The sequence below is a fragment of the Buteo buteo genome, chromosome 11 (assembly GCF_964188355.1).
Source record: "Buteo buteo chromosome 11, bButBut1.hap1.1, whole genome shotgun sequence".
In the NCBI taxonomy this organism is placed as follows: Eukaryota; Metazoa; Chordata; class Aves; order Accipitriformes; family Accipitridae; genus Buteo; species Buteo buteo.
The window spans coordinates 42,431,699-42,447,987 of record NC_134181.1 but is presented as its reverse complement, the minus strand read 5'-3'; the positions used below and the strand labels follow the sequence as shown (position 1 = coordinate 42,447,987).

At 53.4% G+C, this 16,289-nt stretch overlaps 1 protein-coding gene across 1 annotated transcript in view; it reads left to right on the top strand.

Moving 5' to 3' along the window:
- Window positions 1–16,289, top strand: part of NOS1 (nitric oxide synthase 1) — a 40,464-nt gene that overhangs the window by 18,986 nt on the left and 5,189 nt on the right. Inside the window, exons 7-22 of the mRNA XM_075039649.1 lie at window positions 57–198; window positions 920–1,059; window positions 1,489–1,663; window positions 2,784–2,885; window positions 3,636–3,830; window positions 4,991–5,076; window positions 7,981–8,125; window positions 8,566–8,670; window positions 9,097–9,155; window positions 12,398–12,514; window positions 12,677–12,851; window positions 13,266–13,404; window positions 14,189–14,267; window positions 14,801–14,994; window positions 15,631–15,800; window positions 16,043–16,253. Of these exons, the coding sequence (XP_074895750.1) occupies window positions 57–198; window positions 920–1,059; window positions 1,489–1,663; window positions 2,784–2,885; window positions 3,636–3,830; window positions 4,991–5,076; window positions 7,981–8,125; window positions 8,566–8,670; window positions 9,097–9,155; window positions 12,398–12,514; window positions 12,677–12,851; window positions 13,266–13,404; window positions 14,189–14,267; window positions 14,801–14,994; window positions 15,631–15,800; window positions 16,043–16,253 (2,234 nt within the window). The remainder of the gene's footprint in view (window positions 1–56; window positions 199–919; window positions 1,060–1,488; window positions 1,664–2,783; window positions 2,886–3,635; window positions 3,831–4,990; window positions 5,077–7,980; window positions 8,126–8,565; window positions 8,671–9,096; window positions 9,156–12,397; window positions 12,515–12,676; window positions 12,852–13,265; window positions 13,405–14,188; window positions 14,268–14,800; window positions 14,995–15,630; window positions 15,801–16,042; window positions 16,254–16,289) is intronic.

The following is a 16,289-nucleotide window of genomic DNA, read 5'->3' as shown; positions in this document are numbered from 1 at the left end:
TGTCCTGTGCCCTCGCAACATCCTCGGCACTCACCAGCGCTGCCTCTTCCATCCAGATCTGCTATTACCATCTTCCCGCAACGGACGGACAGCAAGCACGACTTTCGCATCTGGAACGCCCAGCTCATCCGCTACGCTGGCTACAAGCAGCCCGACGGCACTATCCTGGGAGACCCTGCAAACGTGGAGCTGACGGAGGTACCAGCTGAATCCACCCTCCCTGGGCACCACGGGCATGGGGCTGGTGGGGGCACGCGGAGACTCCGACCAGCCCAGGAGTGAGGAGGGTGCTGGGTCGAGCAGGGTTTATCACATCCACTGCGGTGCCATAAAGTGAAGCTGGGTTTGTCTCACCCTCAGATATTTTCCCAGGAATAAAAACTGTTCCCACGCATGCAGGTGTTGGCCATAGCTGCACTGAAAGGCTCTTATTTCCCTTTTGCTGAGAAGGGGTCACTTAGCGTTGCTGAGGGAACTGTTGCAGGAAGATGTGTGTGGCCACCGCTGACCTGGGACAGTAGGAATCAGAAATAAGATTTGCCTTATGCTGCTGCCTGTTGGTGCTGCCCACCCAGCACCAATGCCCTGCTCTGCTCTTCCCAGACTCCTCTGCTTTTCTCACCCATTTTCTCCTTTACCATTACAGGCACAAATAGCATAAGCAGCTTTTGCAGAGCCATGATCCTACCTGGGGATCTAGTTCTAGGCTCATTTTCAGCCCAAATCCCCCTTACTTGGCCATGGGTTGGCTATGACAGGCAACCCTGTGTCATAGCTCCCTTGGATGGAGGTTATTACTCAACCCTGAGCAGAGATGCTGTTAGGAGACCCTGCTCAGTGCATGCAACGCCCTGCCCATAATGCTTGAACAGCAGGTGACCTGCTGGGACTTCTAACCCTACCTTTGTTTTGCCTGTAGATCTGCATTCAGCAAGGGTGGAAGGCACCGCACGGGCGCTTTGATATCCTGCCTCTGCTCCTCCAAGCCAACGGCAATGATCCAGAACTCTTTGAAATCCCCCCGGAGCTCGTGCTGGAAGTGCCTATCCGGCATCCCAAGTAAGTCAGAGTAAGCCCCAAAACTGCTCCAGGGGATCAGCAGGACTGAGCTCCTCTGGTTGCACCCTAAGCCATCTCCTGTGCTTGGCCTTTCCTTGTGGCGGTTTGGATGCTTTACCCAAGACCCTCTTCCAGGTCTTCCCTCCACTCTGATGTACATCTGGCAGAATCTGGAGGTGGAAAACTAGTTGTGTCCTAGTCTTAGGGCTGGCTTCCCTTTTCCTGAAGTCTGCCAGGACCTACGCCACTCTGTAACGCTCCTGATATAGCACTTTGTCCCCATAAACAGCCCCTCAGGGAGATATTGCCTCCAGAAACCATTCCGCTTGCATGTCCTTCAGCCTGGTGGCTGGTAGCAAAGCAACCTCCTCCATTCCCCTGCCTGCACTGGGGAATGACTGATTGCCTAATCCTGTTGTATCCCGGCAGGTTTGAATGGTTTAAGGACCTGGGCCTGAAATGGTATGGTTTGCCAGCAGTTTCCAACATGCTCCTCGAGATTGGTGGCTTGGAGTTTTCCGCCTGCCCCTTCAGCGGCTGGTACATGGGCACAGAAATTGGGGTCCGGGACTATTGTGACAACTCTCGCTACAACATACTGGAGGTAATTCCCCCTGCTCAAGGAGGCCAGGCGCTCCTGGGGTGCAGTGGGCGTGTGTGAAGTTACTGGGGAGCAGGCAGGAGACTGGGAGAGTGTTGCCTTGAGTGGGAGAGTACAGGACATCCAAGTCTCCCTTAGACAGGGCAGTTACATTCTCCTGCAGCCACATGGCCAAAGGTGTGATGGGCTGGCAAGTGTTTTTGTGCCCTATGGGGCTAGCTGGTATCTAACACAGTGAGTATGATGCCTGATGAGCTTCCCATAGACTTCTCAAAGCACCTTATAGATCAGCAGGCACCCGGTCATGTGCTTGATTGAGGTCAAGTGCTAAGACGTGGTGGGGCTGGGAGGGTACAGAGATACTTGGTGACTCCTCAGGGACATGGCTGCCCATGGGGACCCTCCAGCTGTCCCCTCCAGAGTGGTCTACCATGGCCTGGGGGCTCCCAACACTGGGGACAGGGTGAGTCAGACACAAAGCCAAGCCATGGGGAGGTGCTGGTGCAGGGGATCTGCGCCCATGAAGGCTGGCTCCTTTGCCCTTCCAAGGGACATGTTGTGTCACTTGGAGGGGCTGCGTCCCTCCCCAGTCACTTGAAAACCAGAGGGGTGAGAGAATGTGTGTGTGTGTGTGTGTGCACATGTCCATCTGTGACAGTGTTGGGGAGGGAAGGACTCCAGGTAGAAGAAACGGGCTGAGAAAGAACAGAGTTTGGGAGCAGGAGGGCGTCTGGCATGGGAAGGTGTGCAGGGGTCTGTTCTTCCCAGCACATGGATCACCACCATCTCCTGCTGTCCCACAGACCCACCCATTTTCTCTCCTGTCACAAAGAGCAACTGCTCTTGATGGCCCTTTTCAGCAACATTTTTTCATCTTCCACTGCCCAGGGGAGGACGGGAGGCCAGACTGGCCTTGCTCCTGCCATGGAGAGGAAAAGGCAGGACCATATTTTCTCAGACGAAGGCAAAATGTCAGCCCTTCATTGCAAGTGTGCTGCCCTACCCTGTGGGTGCCTTGTGTCAGCCTGGGTCCCTCCTCTGGGTTCCTCTCCCAAAGCAGACATCATCAGTCCTTGGTTCTTGACCATTAGAATTGTTCACCTTCTATCACATTTTGTTACAGCAAGTGGCCAAGAAAATGAATCTGGATATGAGGAAAACCTCCTCGCTGTGGAAGGACCAGGCCCTGGTGGAGATCAACATTGCTGTGCTGTACAGCTTCCAGGTACCTGAGTAGCAGGACTGAATTTTGTTTGGGCCAGGCTTGAGGGACACAGGGACTGGATGGGACAGGTATGGAGACATCTGCCCCAGGACAATGGCAGCAGCTGATACACTCAGCTGAAATTGGGCTGTGCCTTCCTAATTTTGGGCTGTTCCAGGAGCCTGCAGTGAAATTTAATAATCTCTGTGCCCTGGATGTTGCAAAGACAGCACCACCAGCATCTGAGCTCTGCTGGTCCAGAGGGAGTGCCCTGAGGGGGCAAGATCCAGCCCTTCTGTCCCATCCCTGAGGCAAGAATTGGCCCAGGTTCTCCCTCCGCCTGCACTTAAAGGTCGAGTAGCAAAACTAGTCATTGGCAACCTAACTGCAGAGGGTGGGAGTCCTTCCCAGAGCTGGATCAGAGCTGATCCTTGAGCTGTACAAGCCATGGAAGAGTTCTCCAAGGGGCTGAGCAGAGGATGCTCCATCCCATTCATGCCATCTTAGTCTTTGCTTGGCCCATGACAAATAACAGGAGGAACGGCCATCCCATAGCACATCTACTCAGAAAGGACAAGGGCAGCTTTACAGTCTCCTTGGGAAGACCAGGGTCAGCAGCCGCTCTGTGTCATCTCCAAAGGTACGGTCCTGTAAGACCATGGGAGTGAGGCATATTTGGGTCAAACACCTCCAAATGTAAAATCTTGTCTTTTGCCTTCTGGGGCGTATTAACCCACAGCTGTTGGCTCTGCTCTCTTCTCTCTCCAACAGAGCGACAAGGTGACCATTGTGGATCACCACTCAGCCACTGAGTCCTTTATCAAGCACATGGAGAACGAGTACCGATGCCGTGGAGGCTGTCCTGCCGACTGGGTGTGGATTGTCCCACCAATGTCTGGCAGCATCACCCCAGTTTTCCATCAGGAAATGCTCAACTACCGTCTCACACCCTCCTTTGAGTACCAGGTAGTGTCTGCACCCTACCTTCCACCAGGTGCTGTGTGCCCAAAGGTATAGCCAAGAACAGGGTGGGAGCTGGAGCTCAGAAGATGCAGGAAGGAGAGGGACACCACCTAATCCCTTCTACAAGTTGTCCCTCGAGGCAGTGAAGTCCATGACCAAATCTAATTGATGACGCCCCCAATGTAGTGTAGTAATCCCCTGGATGTTACACCTTTTCTCAGGGGCAGTGGCTTTTTGTCCCCTCCGTGAGAACATGGGATACCTGAGGCCCCAACTTTCACCCTTGCATCAAGCAGAGTTCCTCCCTTTTAGAAATGCCTAATTTTGCACTTTGATGGGTAGGTGAGGAAATGACCCGGCAGCCACTGTGTCCCTCCTCTCTCCAGCCTGCAGGTTTGAATGGATGGCTCTTGCCAGCTTGGGGATCCAACAATTTGATGGGGAGCTCCTGCCCAGCAGGCCAAGCAGTGGGCTGAAATGCTGGTGCTGGATTATTTAACACTTCAGATCGTGGGAAAAAGGGCCCCAAGCAAACACGCCCTCATTAGCCAAGCATCCCTGCTCCGGTGGTTTTCACACAATGTGACCTTTAGTCAAGAGCCCTTAAGGAACAATCACAAAACAGGAGCAGTCTGTTCATTTCTGTAACCAACCCATCAGGAACCCCGATGGTTCCTGGCCCTGATTTTAGACAGCCACCTCCAAGGGCACTGAATTAGCTTCTGTGCTTTTGTTCCTTGCTTCAGCTGCCTCCCCTCCCCAAAGGGCCTCTTAGGAAAAAAAAATTGAAAAACTGTGGGCTGGGGAGGGGGAAGGATATGTTTCCACTGCCTCTCCCCTTCGGGCATTGCCTGCCTTCTTTTTGCTCGTGGCCTATTAAAGCTCATCTCAGAGGTGAGAAGGCATTTGGCCAGGTGCTGTTACAAGCCAGCAAAGTTTTATTACATCGCAATTTTTCTGCGCGTACTCCATTGCCCAGCTGCCCCACGAAACCCATGGGGCTCCAAGCATCAGGGACCTACACAGGAGATCGAGAGCTGTGAAGAGGCCAGCTAGTCCTCCCCTTCATGACTAGAGGAATTCAACGCTCAGTGCTGCGGGTACAGTATTTCTCAAAGCTCTGAGCACTGCCCATCAGCTGCTGCTGCTTTTCTCTCTCCTAGCCGGACCCCTGGAACACCCACGTCTGGAAAGGGGTCAATGGGACACCTACCAAGAAGAGGGCCATTGGCTTTAAGAAGTTAGCAAAGTAAGTACCAGTGGGTTCTAAAAAGCCCTGGAGTGTTTGGGGCCGGTCCTGGTTTTGGGCAGCTCTCCTTGCTGTGCTGTTTGATAGTGCTACCCTATGGTTGTATGCAAATGGATGGGTTGTAAGCCTGGATCTCAGGCCACTGGAGGCTTTAGCTGCCAAGAGGGACATTTGGAGAAACAGGCAGTCCTTTGAACACCCCATTAGACCACCGAAAGATATGTGACCAGGTGAATACCAGATGTTGCATATAGTCTCTTCTCCCAAGCTGGTTCATTCTCCAGTAAGGTGGTCTTCAATGCTCAGGAATGGCTTTCTCACTTCTTGCGGGTATGCTGCCGCTTTCTCCTTCTGCAGCCTCCTGGGGCAGAGAGATCACCCGTCACTGTTCAGGGCCATGCTGGCACGAGCGAGATGAAACTCCTCTCCATATTTCTCTTTTTCTCACTGACTCTTCAGCTATTTGAGGAGCACTTGTCTCCAGTGGGTGCCTAAACCTCCAAACACCCACATTGCAAGGAGGGGGGAGACAGGAATGAGGAATCTCCCTACAGGTAGCCGATGGATCAGGGCCGAGCTGAGATTTGCACTTTATGGCCAGTTGACCCCTAGTAATGGGCCACACGAGTCCCTCTCCCCTGCCAAAGCTCCTAGTCAGCAGGGGCGTAGGAATGAAGTGTAATTTGGAGCCGTTGGCTGATCCTGGCCCAAATGCCGCCCCCGTGGGCCATTGGCAGAGAGGTGCTTGCAGGAGCTGCTGGCTCGGTGGCAGCCGGGTCTGCCCCGATATCTGTGGCCAGGCTGCCAGGTGGCCTCGTGCTGTTCACAGCATCTCCCCACGCTTCAGTTTCCCCGAGTCCCTACTATCAGTTTGTTCCCACTCTTCAGCTGTCACCTTCTGTAAGCTATTCTCCACGGTTCATCCATAAACATGATCAGCAGCTGATGAATGTGCTGCTTAGGCTGACACTGGTGCCTGGGTCTGGGCTGCAGCCCGGGGCTGGTGGAGAGCACAGGAAGATTAATTGAGCCATTGAGTTAGAAGAAACAATGCTTTTGTTTGTGTGTGTGCCATTGATAAATGATTTTATAAAAATGTGAGCGTGGCAGGTAATTTTAAAAAAAATAATCTCCATTGTTCCCGATGTAGGGCAGAGGAATTATTTTTGTAATTCACCATTAATCCTGCCTGGATCTGAGCTAATCAGCTGAACAAGTGGCGGACCGAGCCCAGCAGTCCTTGGCACTGGTTGCAGCATGATCTTGATGCCTGTTCAGACAGGCTGTGCTGGTTCTGGCCAAATCAGAGCGTTCAAACCTGCAGACCCTGCCCGTCCTGACCCTCCCCTCCCTTGGGGCCACTGTAAGCCCTGGGGACAGCAGACACCATCATCCTGGGAAAGCAAAGGGGCAACTTGAATAGGCAGAACCCTGCTGAGGAGTGATTGCATAGCAGCAAATATAAATGTTCCTGAGGCTGACTTTGATATGGAGGGGAGCTGCCCGGAGGAGGCAGGACATACCAGCCTGGTGGGATTTCTACCTCTTCTTCCCTCCCCACCCTTTTTTTTCCCAAGTGATTTTCCAAACCTACAGCATTTCTTCCCTCCTGGGCAGGAGGGGCAGGGGGAATCTGGGCTTCTCTTATCCTGCCAGTGGAACCAGTCCAGCTGCAATCTCCGTTCCCCATAGCTCATCTGAAGGGGATGCAAGAGTCCTGCTGAACTTGATCACCTCAGGGCAGGGTCTGATCACTCTGCTGAAGTGAATCAAGTAGCCCTTATTCTTGCAAAGGCCACAGAGATGCTCTGTGCTCTCTCTGCCCCCCTAAAACTGCCCCTTCCCTATTGCAACACCCCAGGCTAAATCCAGCCCTGCCTTTCTGGTGGCCCCATTTAAAGGCTTGACGATGCATTTAGAAAAGGTGAAGATATTCTGCACTTAGGAAAAATAATGTTGATATGATTATCAATAGCCCTAAAATAACAGACTTGCCACACTGGGCTCGGTGCCCCACCATGCAACCCAAAGCTGGCTCATGACAGCCTCCCTTGTCCCCCATCGCTGATGCCAACCCGGCCAGCAGCGCTAGCAGAGACAGGGACCCAGCATTTCAAGCTCTGCGTCACCTTGGCCAGGATTAGAGGGGCTGGTGACCTCTCAGGGCCCCTCTGCCCTGCTGTCAGAGCTGAGCCAGTGGGGAAAACTGGAGCAAATGCACCCAGTCATGATTGCAGCCACGGGAGGCAGCCGGCTAGACACAGCCCTGCAAACACTCAGATAAATGTGCAACCTCTCAGCCTCAGGAGGGCTGCTCCTCTGAGTAAAGTTCATAGCGTCACTGGAGTGCAAATCAAAGGGACTACAGACAGCTTCGTCTGACCTCAGTGTCTCGGGGCTTTGTGTGTGATGTGTGGAGCCCAGGCACTTCTGCTTGGCTAGGACACCTCCTGCAGAAAGGCAGCCAGGTAGGATTTAAAGACATGGAGAGATGGAGAAGCCACTGTTCCTCCCATAGCTTGGGCTCTGGTTGGCCTCCAGTTTTTTCTTTGGGGTTATCCAGTCACTGCTTTCAGCTATTGCTGCCCCTGATTCTTCCTCTGCTTCTCTGTCCCTGCAGAAAGAGCAATTCCACACTTGGTTTAGCATTTTCCTCCCTATACGCATTCAGGTGCTTCAGCCCTGTCTTCAAGCCCCCCATCTAGTCTTTCTCTCTGACAAGCCAAGAGAGACAGACTCTTCCATAGTTTCCCTATTTGGCATATACCAACAACAAAAAAGTGATGCTGCAGTTTTTAAGGCAGGCTGTTCATTTAATAATAAATAAAATGGTGTGAATAGTCTGAGCTAGGGGCACCAACAAGGAAAGAAGCTCTCTGACCGGGATTTATTCTTGCTTCCTAGAGCTGTGAAGTTCTCAGCCAAGCTGATGGGACAGGCCATGGCCAAGAGGGTCAAAGCAACCATCCTGTACGCCACTGAAACAGGGAAGTCACAGGTCTATGCAAAAACTCTGTGTGAAATCTTCAAGCACGCTTTCGATGCCAAGGTATTGTACCAGCTCACAGCTGCCATGAGATTACGTGCGCATCTGGGTGGCCCAAGGAAATACGTGGCTGTTGGAAAATACATGGCTCAATGCATGTGGAGCTTCCCAGCTGCCAAAGGTCTTCAGCAGCTCCCAGGATATGACCCTGGGGGTCTGGATTGAAGCCTGCACAGGAATTTTTCCAGCTAATTTCCAGCTAATACTCCTGCAGGCATTGTACCATACATATGCCTACTGCCTCTCAGATGGTAGCCCCATGGGTTGTCCAAATCCCTTGAGGCTCTTGTTCTTATCCTCCCTGTGTGGAGATCTCTACTAGTCCACTGGCACGGAGTCAGCAAGGATATGCTGCTCCCATCCCCGGGGGACTGAGGTCCATCCCAGGAGACTGGCTGGTGGTAGATCTGCCCACCAAAGGCTAACATCTCTGTCGCTCCCAGGTGATGTCCATGGACGAGTATGACATCGTGCACCTAGAGCATGAAACCATGGTCCTGGTGGTCACAAGCACCTTTGGCAATGGAGACCCACCTGAGAATGGAGAGGTAGGATGGAGCACAGGGATGGGTGACTACAGCGGGGATGTGAGCAGGGGAATGGGGAGGAGCGTCCTCTTTCTGCTCAGCCTGAGCTGGAATGGCCCAAACCTGGTCTGGGTGCTGTGTGATACCTGGTGCTGTGGCTGCCTGCCTCCAGCCTGCTCTGAAATAGGGATATCTACTTATTCTCTGCTGTGAGACAGGTAACTAATCTGTTGCTAAATTCCTGCTGTACAACTGATGTCAGTGTCACGCAAAAGGTGCCAGCCCCTTGGCTGGGCAGCTATGACCTCGTCCAGCCCTGTACAACAGCCTTGCAGGCTGCTGGGAACACCAAGCAGAGAGCAGAGCCACAGCCCAGGCTTTGGTCATGGCTTTGTTTCCTGCAAAGACTGGCAAAACTGATGGCCTTTTTTTATTTCTTCTTTGTAGAAATTTGGCTGTGCTTTAATGGAGATGAAGAATCCCAACTCCAACCTGGAGGAGAGGAAGTAAGAGCACCCCAAATCCCTCCCTTCCCACTCAAAACCCCAGCAAGCAGGCAGCCCCGCAGCCAGGACAGCCTGCTTCTCTGCTTCCCTCCTCTCCGAAGGGAGTGTGAAATCCTCACGCAGGTTTCAAGTTTGCAAATGTCCAAGGGATGGGATGTGCCTGGAGAACCAGGGGATGGAGCAGATGGAGGTCCCAGGGAGGACAAAAGCACTGAGCCAGGCATGCCTGTGGACCCCAGCTTGTAGTTCCCTGGGCTGGCATTTTAAAGCTTCTCTCTTCAACTGTAAGAGGCGGGCATTTATGAAAAAAAACCCAAATAAAAGCAAAAATTACCCCCAAATCATCAAATCTGGGAGCTGAGGCTGTCCAGGAGACTCCAAAAAATAGTAAGACTTGGAGGTAGAAGGGAGTTCCCAGCTATGTGGATGTAGGTGGGGGAGGCCTTGAGAACCAAATTTAACTTCTTGCATCGTGTGAAAATATTTCTTGGGAAAATAAGAGCTGTTATAAATTCTGGCTGTGATGTTTCTAACAGTGAGTCTGGAACCGGTAGCTTGGAGGCAGGCTCTGGGTTTTTAGAAAATCCCCCATCGCTGGAAGATGAGCCTTGAGCATCTCGGTGCATGTCCCAGAGGCTGGGAAGTGAGGGCAGGCGGCAAAGTGTTAATCTTTTGGGGCCTCCTCTTATTTTAGCTATTAGGTACAATATATTTCACTTAAGTGGGACACTGCTCTGCTCTGGAGTCTTTCCTCAGTCAACACAGCGATGCTTGCAACTGGCAAAAGGCTGTTCCTTAATTAAGGAAGAATTAGCACTGGCCGTTGGTACAGTGCAATTTAACTGCCTGACTCTGCTTGAGCGGCGCAGAGCAGTGCCGGTGGGACTGCAGAGCGGTGACAAACGCTGCCGGGCAGGGCAGGGACCGATTTGTACCTCTCCGCTGCTGGCGACGCAGCAGCCCCGACGTGGTCTCCTCGCAGTGCAGCCAAGTCATCTGACGGATCCCTGCAGGGCTCACGAGCCAAAAACCCATTAGGTTTCTAATGGCCTCGTGCCTTAATGGGAACAGCTGACAAAATGGGACGTGCAGGCTGCCCTGGAGGTGTCTGGATGGAGAAGGGGCATTTTGCATGTGGTTCTCACCCCAAGGATCTTCACTTTTTGGGGCTGTGCTGGTGAAACATTGGGCTGGGTGTGGAGGTGTCACCCACAGCAAGCCAGGCAGATTTGAGGAGGACAAAAGCACCTGAGCTTGGTGCTGGCTGTCCCAGTCACCTCTAAATGTAATTTAAGGGACTGGCAGGAGTTTCTGAGAGCCAGGACAGCCTGTGGCTTGGTTATCTGACAGCAAAAGTAGTCAGAGTGCTGGAAACAGCAACCTGCGAGGACAGATCAAAAGGGTGAGAGCTATTTTATCTGGAGAAAAGGAGACAGAAATGTAGTGTGGTAGCAGACTTCACATACAGAAAAGGTGACTGTGGAAGTGGAGGGAATAAATTATTCCCTGTGGCCCCCCCGGGACAGGCCAAGAGGTCATGGCTCTGGATGGTAGGAAGAGATCATAGACTCATCAAATCACAGAATGGTTTGAGTTGGAAAGGACCCTAAAGATCATCTAGTTCCAACCCCCCTGCCATGGGCAGGGACACCTTCCACCAGACCAGGTTGCCCAAAGCCCCATCCAACCTGGCCTTGAACACTGCCAGGGATGGGGCATCCACAACCTCTCTGGGGAACCTGTTCCAGTGCCTCACCACCCTCACAGGGAAGAACTTCCTTACATCTAATCTAAATCGACCCTCTTTCAGTTTAAAGCCATCACCCCTTGTCCTGTCACTACATGCCCTTGTAAAAAGTCCCTTTCCAGCTTCCTTTATGTACTGGAAGGCTGCTATAAGGTCTTCCCAAAGCCTTCTCTTCTCCAGACTGAACAACCCAAACTCTCTCAGCCTGTCCTCATAGGAGAGGTGCTCCAGCCCCTGATCATCTTTGTGGCCCTCCTCTGGACCTGCTCCAACAGGTCCATGTCCTTCTTATGTTGGGGGCCCAACTGGGCTGAAGGCAGTACTGCAGGTGGGGTCTCACCAGAGCAGAGTAGAGGGGGAGAATCGCCTCCCTTGACCTGCTGGTCACGCTTCTTTTGATGCAGCCCAGGATACGGCTGGTTTTCTGGGCTACAAGCGCACACGGCTGGGTCACGTTGAGCTTCTCATCAACCAACACGCCCAAGTCCTTCTCCTCAGGGCTGCTCTCAATCCATTCTCTGCCCATCCTGTATTTGTGCTGGGGATTGCCCTGACCCATGCGCAGGACCAAGCATGACCTATTCATTTCACAAGGACCTATTCATTTCAGCAAAAACTGCCGGTGCCCTGACCTTGGGCCCAGCACCCAATTGGGAAATTTGGGCTTCACGCCCATCTAAACCAGTGGGCTGTTCTGCCCTGCCTTCGCCACGTAACCCAGGGTGAGGACACGGCCCAGGGACAGCAGAGAAAGAAGTGGGTCCGTCCAGATGGAGTGAAGCAGAAAAGTGTGAGAGGTCTGGGCAGAAAGGAGGAGGCTCTGGAGCAGAGGTGAGGCACAGGGCTCCTCGACCCTGGCAGCTATTTTGCTCAGGGGTTGTCTCCTGTGCGTGGTGTGCCGGGTGCAGGAGGTCTGCTGTGACTCATCTGCACACTACTGCTTCATTGCTCTGGCAGTATATTTAGAAACTCTTGTGTAGAGCAATTTTTGAAGATGGTTCAATTCAGAAATACTTCTGCTGTTGTCAGATTTTTTTTTCTTCACTCCCCTTCCCCCTCCTCATCCCCTCTGCTCTCACTCCTTTTTTTTTTTTACTTCCTATGAATGAAAAAACCTTCAGAATATCTGTTCATATACTCAACCTTATGTGCACCCAGGGAAGGACAGGTAAAGCCAAAGGTCCTGTCAGCTCTGCACCGCTGGGGACAATGTGGTGGCCAATGCCTGGGTCAACCCACTGGGAGTTACTGGGGGACCTCATGGAGCAGACCAGGTCCAGCTGGGGGGATGCAACATATGGGCTGCTATGGCTTAACCCCGGGAGGTTAAGCCACTGCTCTAGCCACTGATCATGGTGCCTGCTCATGGAATATTGAGCCCTGAGCTCTGGTTTGGTCTTCTCCACAATCTGGTCCCCTCTGAGTACGCAGCCCAGCAGGAACCACATGCACATTTGTCACCACTGTTAATACTTGATGCTGTTGCTGTTCACAGGAGCTACAAGGTACGGTTCAACAGCGTCTCCTCTTACTCGGATGCACGGAAATCCTCCAGCGATGGCCCTGACTCCAGGGACAACTTTGAAAGCACGGGGCCCCTGGCCAATGTCAGGTAAATAGGACAGGGTGGGAGGCAGCAATTTCTTGCTGCAGAAGGGACAGAGCAGAAGCTGGTGCTGCACAGAGCCCCTTTTTCCTACAGCACCTCTTTCTTTCCTAAAACGTGATGTATTTTTGCAACGTGCAGAACCCTCCACGCTCCACCTCTCCGCAGGTTCTCCGTGTTTGGGCTGGGGTCGCGTGCTTACCCCCATTTCTGCGCCTTTGCCCGGGCGGTGGACACCCTCCTGGAGGAGTTGGGTGGAGAGAGGATCCTCCGCATGGGAGAAGGGGATGAGCTCTGTGGCCAAGAGGAGTCCTTCAGGACCTGGGCCAAGAAGGTCTTCAAGGTAACCCGCTTCCCTTGTGCTCCAAGAAGGAGCAGGGGGGGAAAGACACAGGGACAGAGCAAAGCTGCCAGTTAGAGCTGGATTGAAACCCAGTCTCTCCCTCCCTACACTGGGACACCCGGCCATCACCCTGGCCCACAATAAAAAGGTTGTCCATATTTTGGTGGAGCTGGTGCTCTGGTTTGTGCTGACTGCCAAAGGGTGAGCACTGTGTTGAACTCCTGCATTATCCCAGATGCCTGGGGAAGGAGGGCACCACAAGCCATGCCCATGGCCACTGGTACAGCCCTACACCGTTGGGGGCTCCTTCTCCATGTGTTGGCCGAGGTGGGGTGGGACAAGGGGGGTCACGGGGCTCGGCTGGAAAGCCCAGGGGTAGCGGGAAGATGCCTGAGAGCCTGGTGTGTGCTGCAGGCAGCGTGTGACGTGTTCTGCGTGGGCGACGACGTCAACATCGAGAAAGCAAACAACTCCCTCATCAGCAACGACCGGAGCTGGAAGAGGAGCAAGTTTCGCCTGACCTATGTTGCTGAGGCCCCGGAGCTCACACAAGGTACAAAGACGGGGTCATTCCGGAGGGCTCTGGGCGTGGGGCAGGTGGAGGAGAAGACGTAGTGGGCTCAGGTGGGGGCAAAGGGACCAAACCTCCTTACTTATTCTGTGTTAAACCCCCAGCATTTCAGTCTTGCCTTTCCCCTCCATCCCATGCCCAAGGAGCAGTTTGTGATGGTCTCAGGCCCCTCTGGCTGGTCCCTGTCTGTATCTGTAACAGAGATGTTGGGATACGATCTGATCTCCCTCCTCCTGACCCCATTTTTTGAAGCAAAGAGCTGGAAACCTGGGAGCTTTCCAAGCTCGCTTTGTCCAAATGCCGCTCCGCCGAGCGTTGCGGTGCAATGGCAGGTCCAGCCCACCGACACCTGGCCCCTCAGCACGGCTCCTGCAGCTGATGATCTGCCGCACTGGCTTAGCTCTTCTTGAATTCAGGCACTTTGCTACCAGCCAGGTGGTACTGGCAGCGAGAGGTGCATGCCTGCACGTGAGGGCACGTCCCCGCTCCTCGTTTGGGTGCTTTCGGAGTCCTCCTCGGTCACTAACAAAAGGGACATGTGTTCGGTTCTCCCCTGGGGTTTCTGATCCCCCAGGCTCGCTGAAGCTTTGCAGGAGATGGGGGCAGAAGGGTGGTTGAGCCCACGGTCCGCTCGCTGTGGCTGGCGTCAGCCAGCTCCTGTCCAAAGGGCTGAACCCGCGGCAGCAGCCAACAGCCCTGCAAAAGCCAGAAGCTGTCTGCCTTGGCCACGCTCTGCTGCATTGCTTCACTGACTTCTCCTCCGCAGGACTGTACAGCATCCACAAAAAACGTGTCTATGCAGCTCGGCTTATCACACGCCAGAACCTGCAGAGCCCAAAGTCCAGGTAGGAGATGCGGCTGTCCTGGGAGTTGAATGCACTCGTGGTGCACGCAAGCATCTGTGCATGCGGTGCTGCGACTATCCGTTGGCCCCTGAATGTCCCATGGATACCATCTTTGTGCAAATCATCACCAAGGCTGGAAGCCACGCTGAACCGGTGAAGGGTGTTTCCCGCCTTCTACAGTGAAATCTCTGCCACTACATAAATCAGCCTGCTGCCTGTAAGGATGAGAAGATGGGTGGCTGCATTTATGGAGTGGTAGGGTGCAAAGAAAGGATAAAAGTGCTGAAGCAAGAGGTTAAACTGTTTTTTCCCTTTTAAAAAGTCCCTGAGGGTGAGTCAGTGGCGGGAGGAGGTGGGCGCTGCAGTCTCCTTTCTAGCTCCCTGCCGCAACTTTGATGACATGCTCAGTGGGGCACCAGGGCTTGGAGATGCCACCACTGCCTAGCACACCCAGTGGCTCTTGAGGCCAGAGTTCAGTGACTCCCTGAAGGTCTCCCCCAAAGCACATCCTGCTTTTTCTCCTTTCCCTGTAGCCGCTTGACGATTTTCCTGCGCCTCCACACCAACGGACACCAGGAACTCCAGTACCTGCCTGGGGACCACTTGGGCGTGTTCCCAGGGAACCATGAAGACTTGGTCAATGCCTTGATCGACAGGCTTGAAGATGCCCCTCCGGCCAACCAGCTGGTGAAGGTGGAGCTCCTGGAGGAGAGGAACACAGCTCTAGGTAACCAGGACCATCTCAGCGTAGAGGTGGCCTCTCTCCTCCTCGCCCATCCCCTGTAGCAGTTCTTGTAGCTCCTCGGGGAGGTGGGTGGCCCCCAGGAGAAACCATTTCCCATCTCACTGCTGTGTTTGCCTGGATTGGGAGCACCTCCTTCAACTGTCCTCTGCCCAGAGCCATTGCTCATCTGCACTTGGGATGTAGGGCAAGGGTTTGGAGGGTGAGCAGGACCCTGGGGAAGATATTTCCTTATTCTTCAGAAAAATTAAAGGTGTTTATATTCTCGTGGAAAGAGCAATATCTAGGACTGGAAAGAAGAGTTACGAGATCTTGATGGACCATCCCAACACTATATTTCAGGGATAAATCTGATACCCTACTGCCATGCACAGTGTAACAGGAGATGGAAAACTATTAACTCGGAGTGGCTGAGGCTGAAAGTGGTGGAGTATCAGACTCGTATTTGTGCTTATTGTACAGCATCTCACATGTAGCATGAGAGTATCTCATTGACTCTTCTTTCCAGCTCTTCATCATTCACTGTCTCAGAGCTGATAAGGGGAACGAAAGCAAGAATTTGTCCACCTTGGCTCTTATGCTCAGCTGATGCCATGGTTGTGCTGAATTCCCTCCTGGCAGGTGTCATCAGTAACTGGACAGACGAGAACCGTGTCCCACCATGCACCATCTTCCAGGCTTTTAAGTACTATTTGGACATCACCACCCCTCCCACACCCCTGTTGCTGCAGCAGTTTGCTTTGTTGGCCACCAGTGACAAGGAGAAGAAACGTCTGCAGGTCCTTAGCAAGGTAAAGCCTTAGACCCCAAACCCCAAGGCCCTGGAGACAACCACAGCCCCAGGGCATTTTCATCCCACACTGTGGTTAGACTGAGTCTCCACCCGTGACAGCAGGGCTCCTCCTGCCTGCCTTCACTGCCACCCACTGCAGCTTTGCCATAGGCTCGGTGGGATATCGGTTGAGGCACCTGGCTTGAAAGAGGTTGATGCTGCAGCTCTCTCCTCCCTCCCTCCCTCTTTCCCTGGCTGCAGGGCTTGCAGGAGTACGAGGAATGGAAGTGGTCCAAGAACCCCACCATTGTGGAGGTGCTGGAGGAGTTCCCCTCGGTGCAGATGCCCTCCACGCTGCTGCTCACACAGCTCCCCCTCCTCCAACCCCGCTACTACTCCATCAGTTCCTCCCCAGAGATGTACCCAGGCGAGGTCCACCTCACCGTGGCAGTGGTCTCTTATCGCACGAGAGGTACCATGCTCATGCAGGGCTCAGTGGAGACAGGCT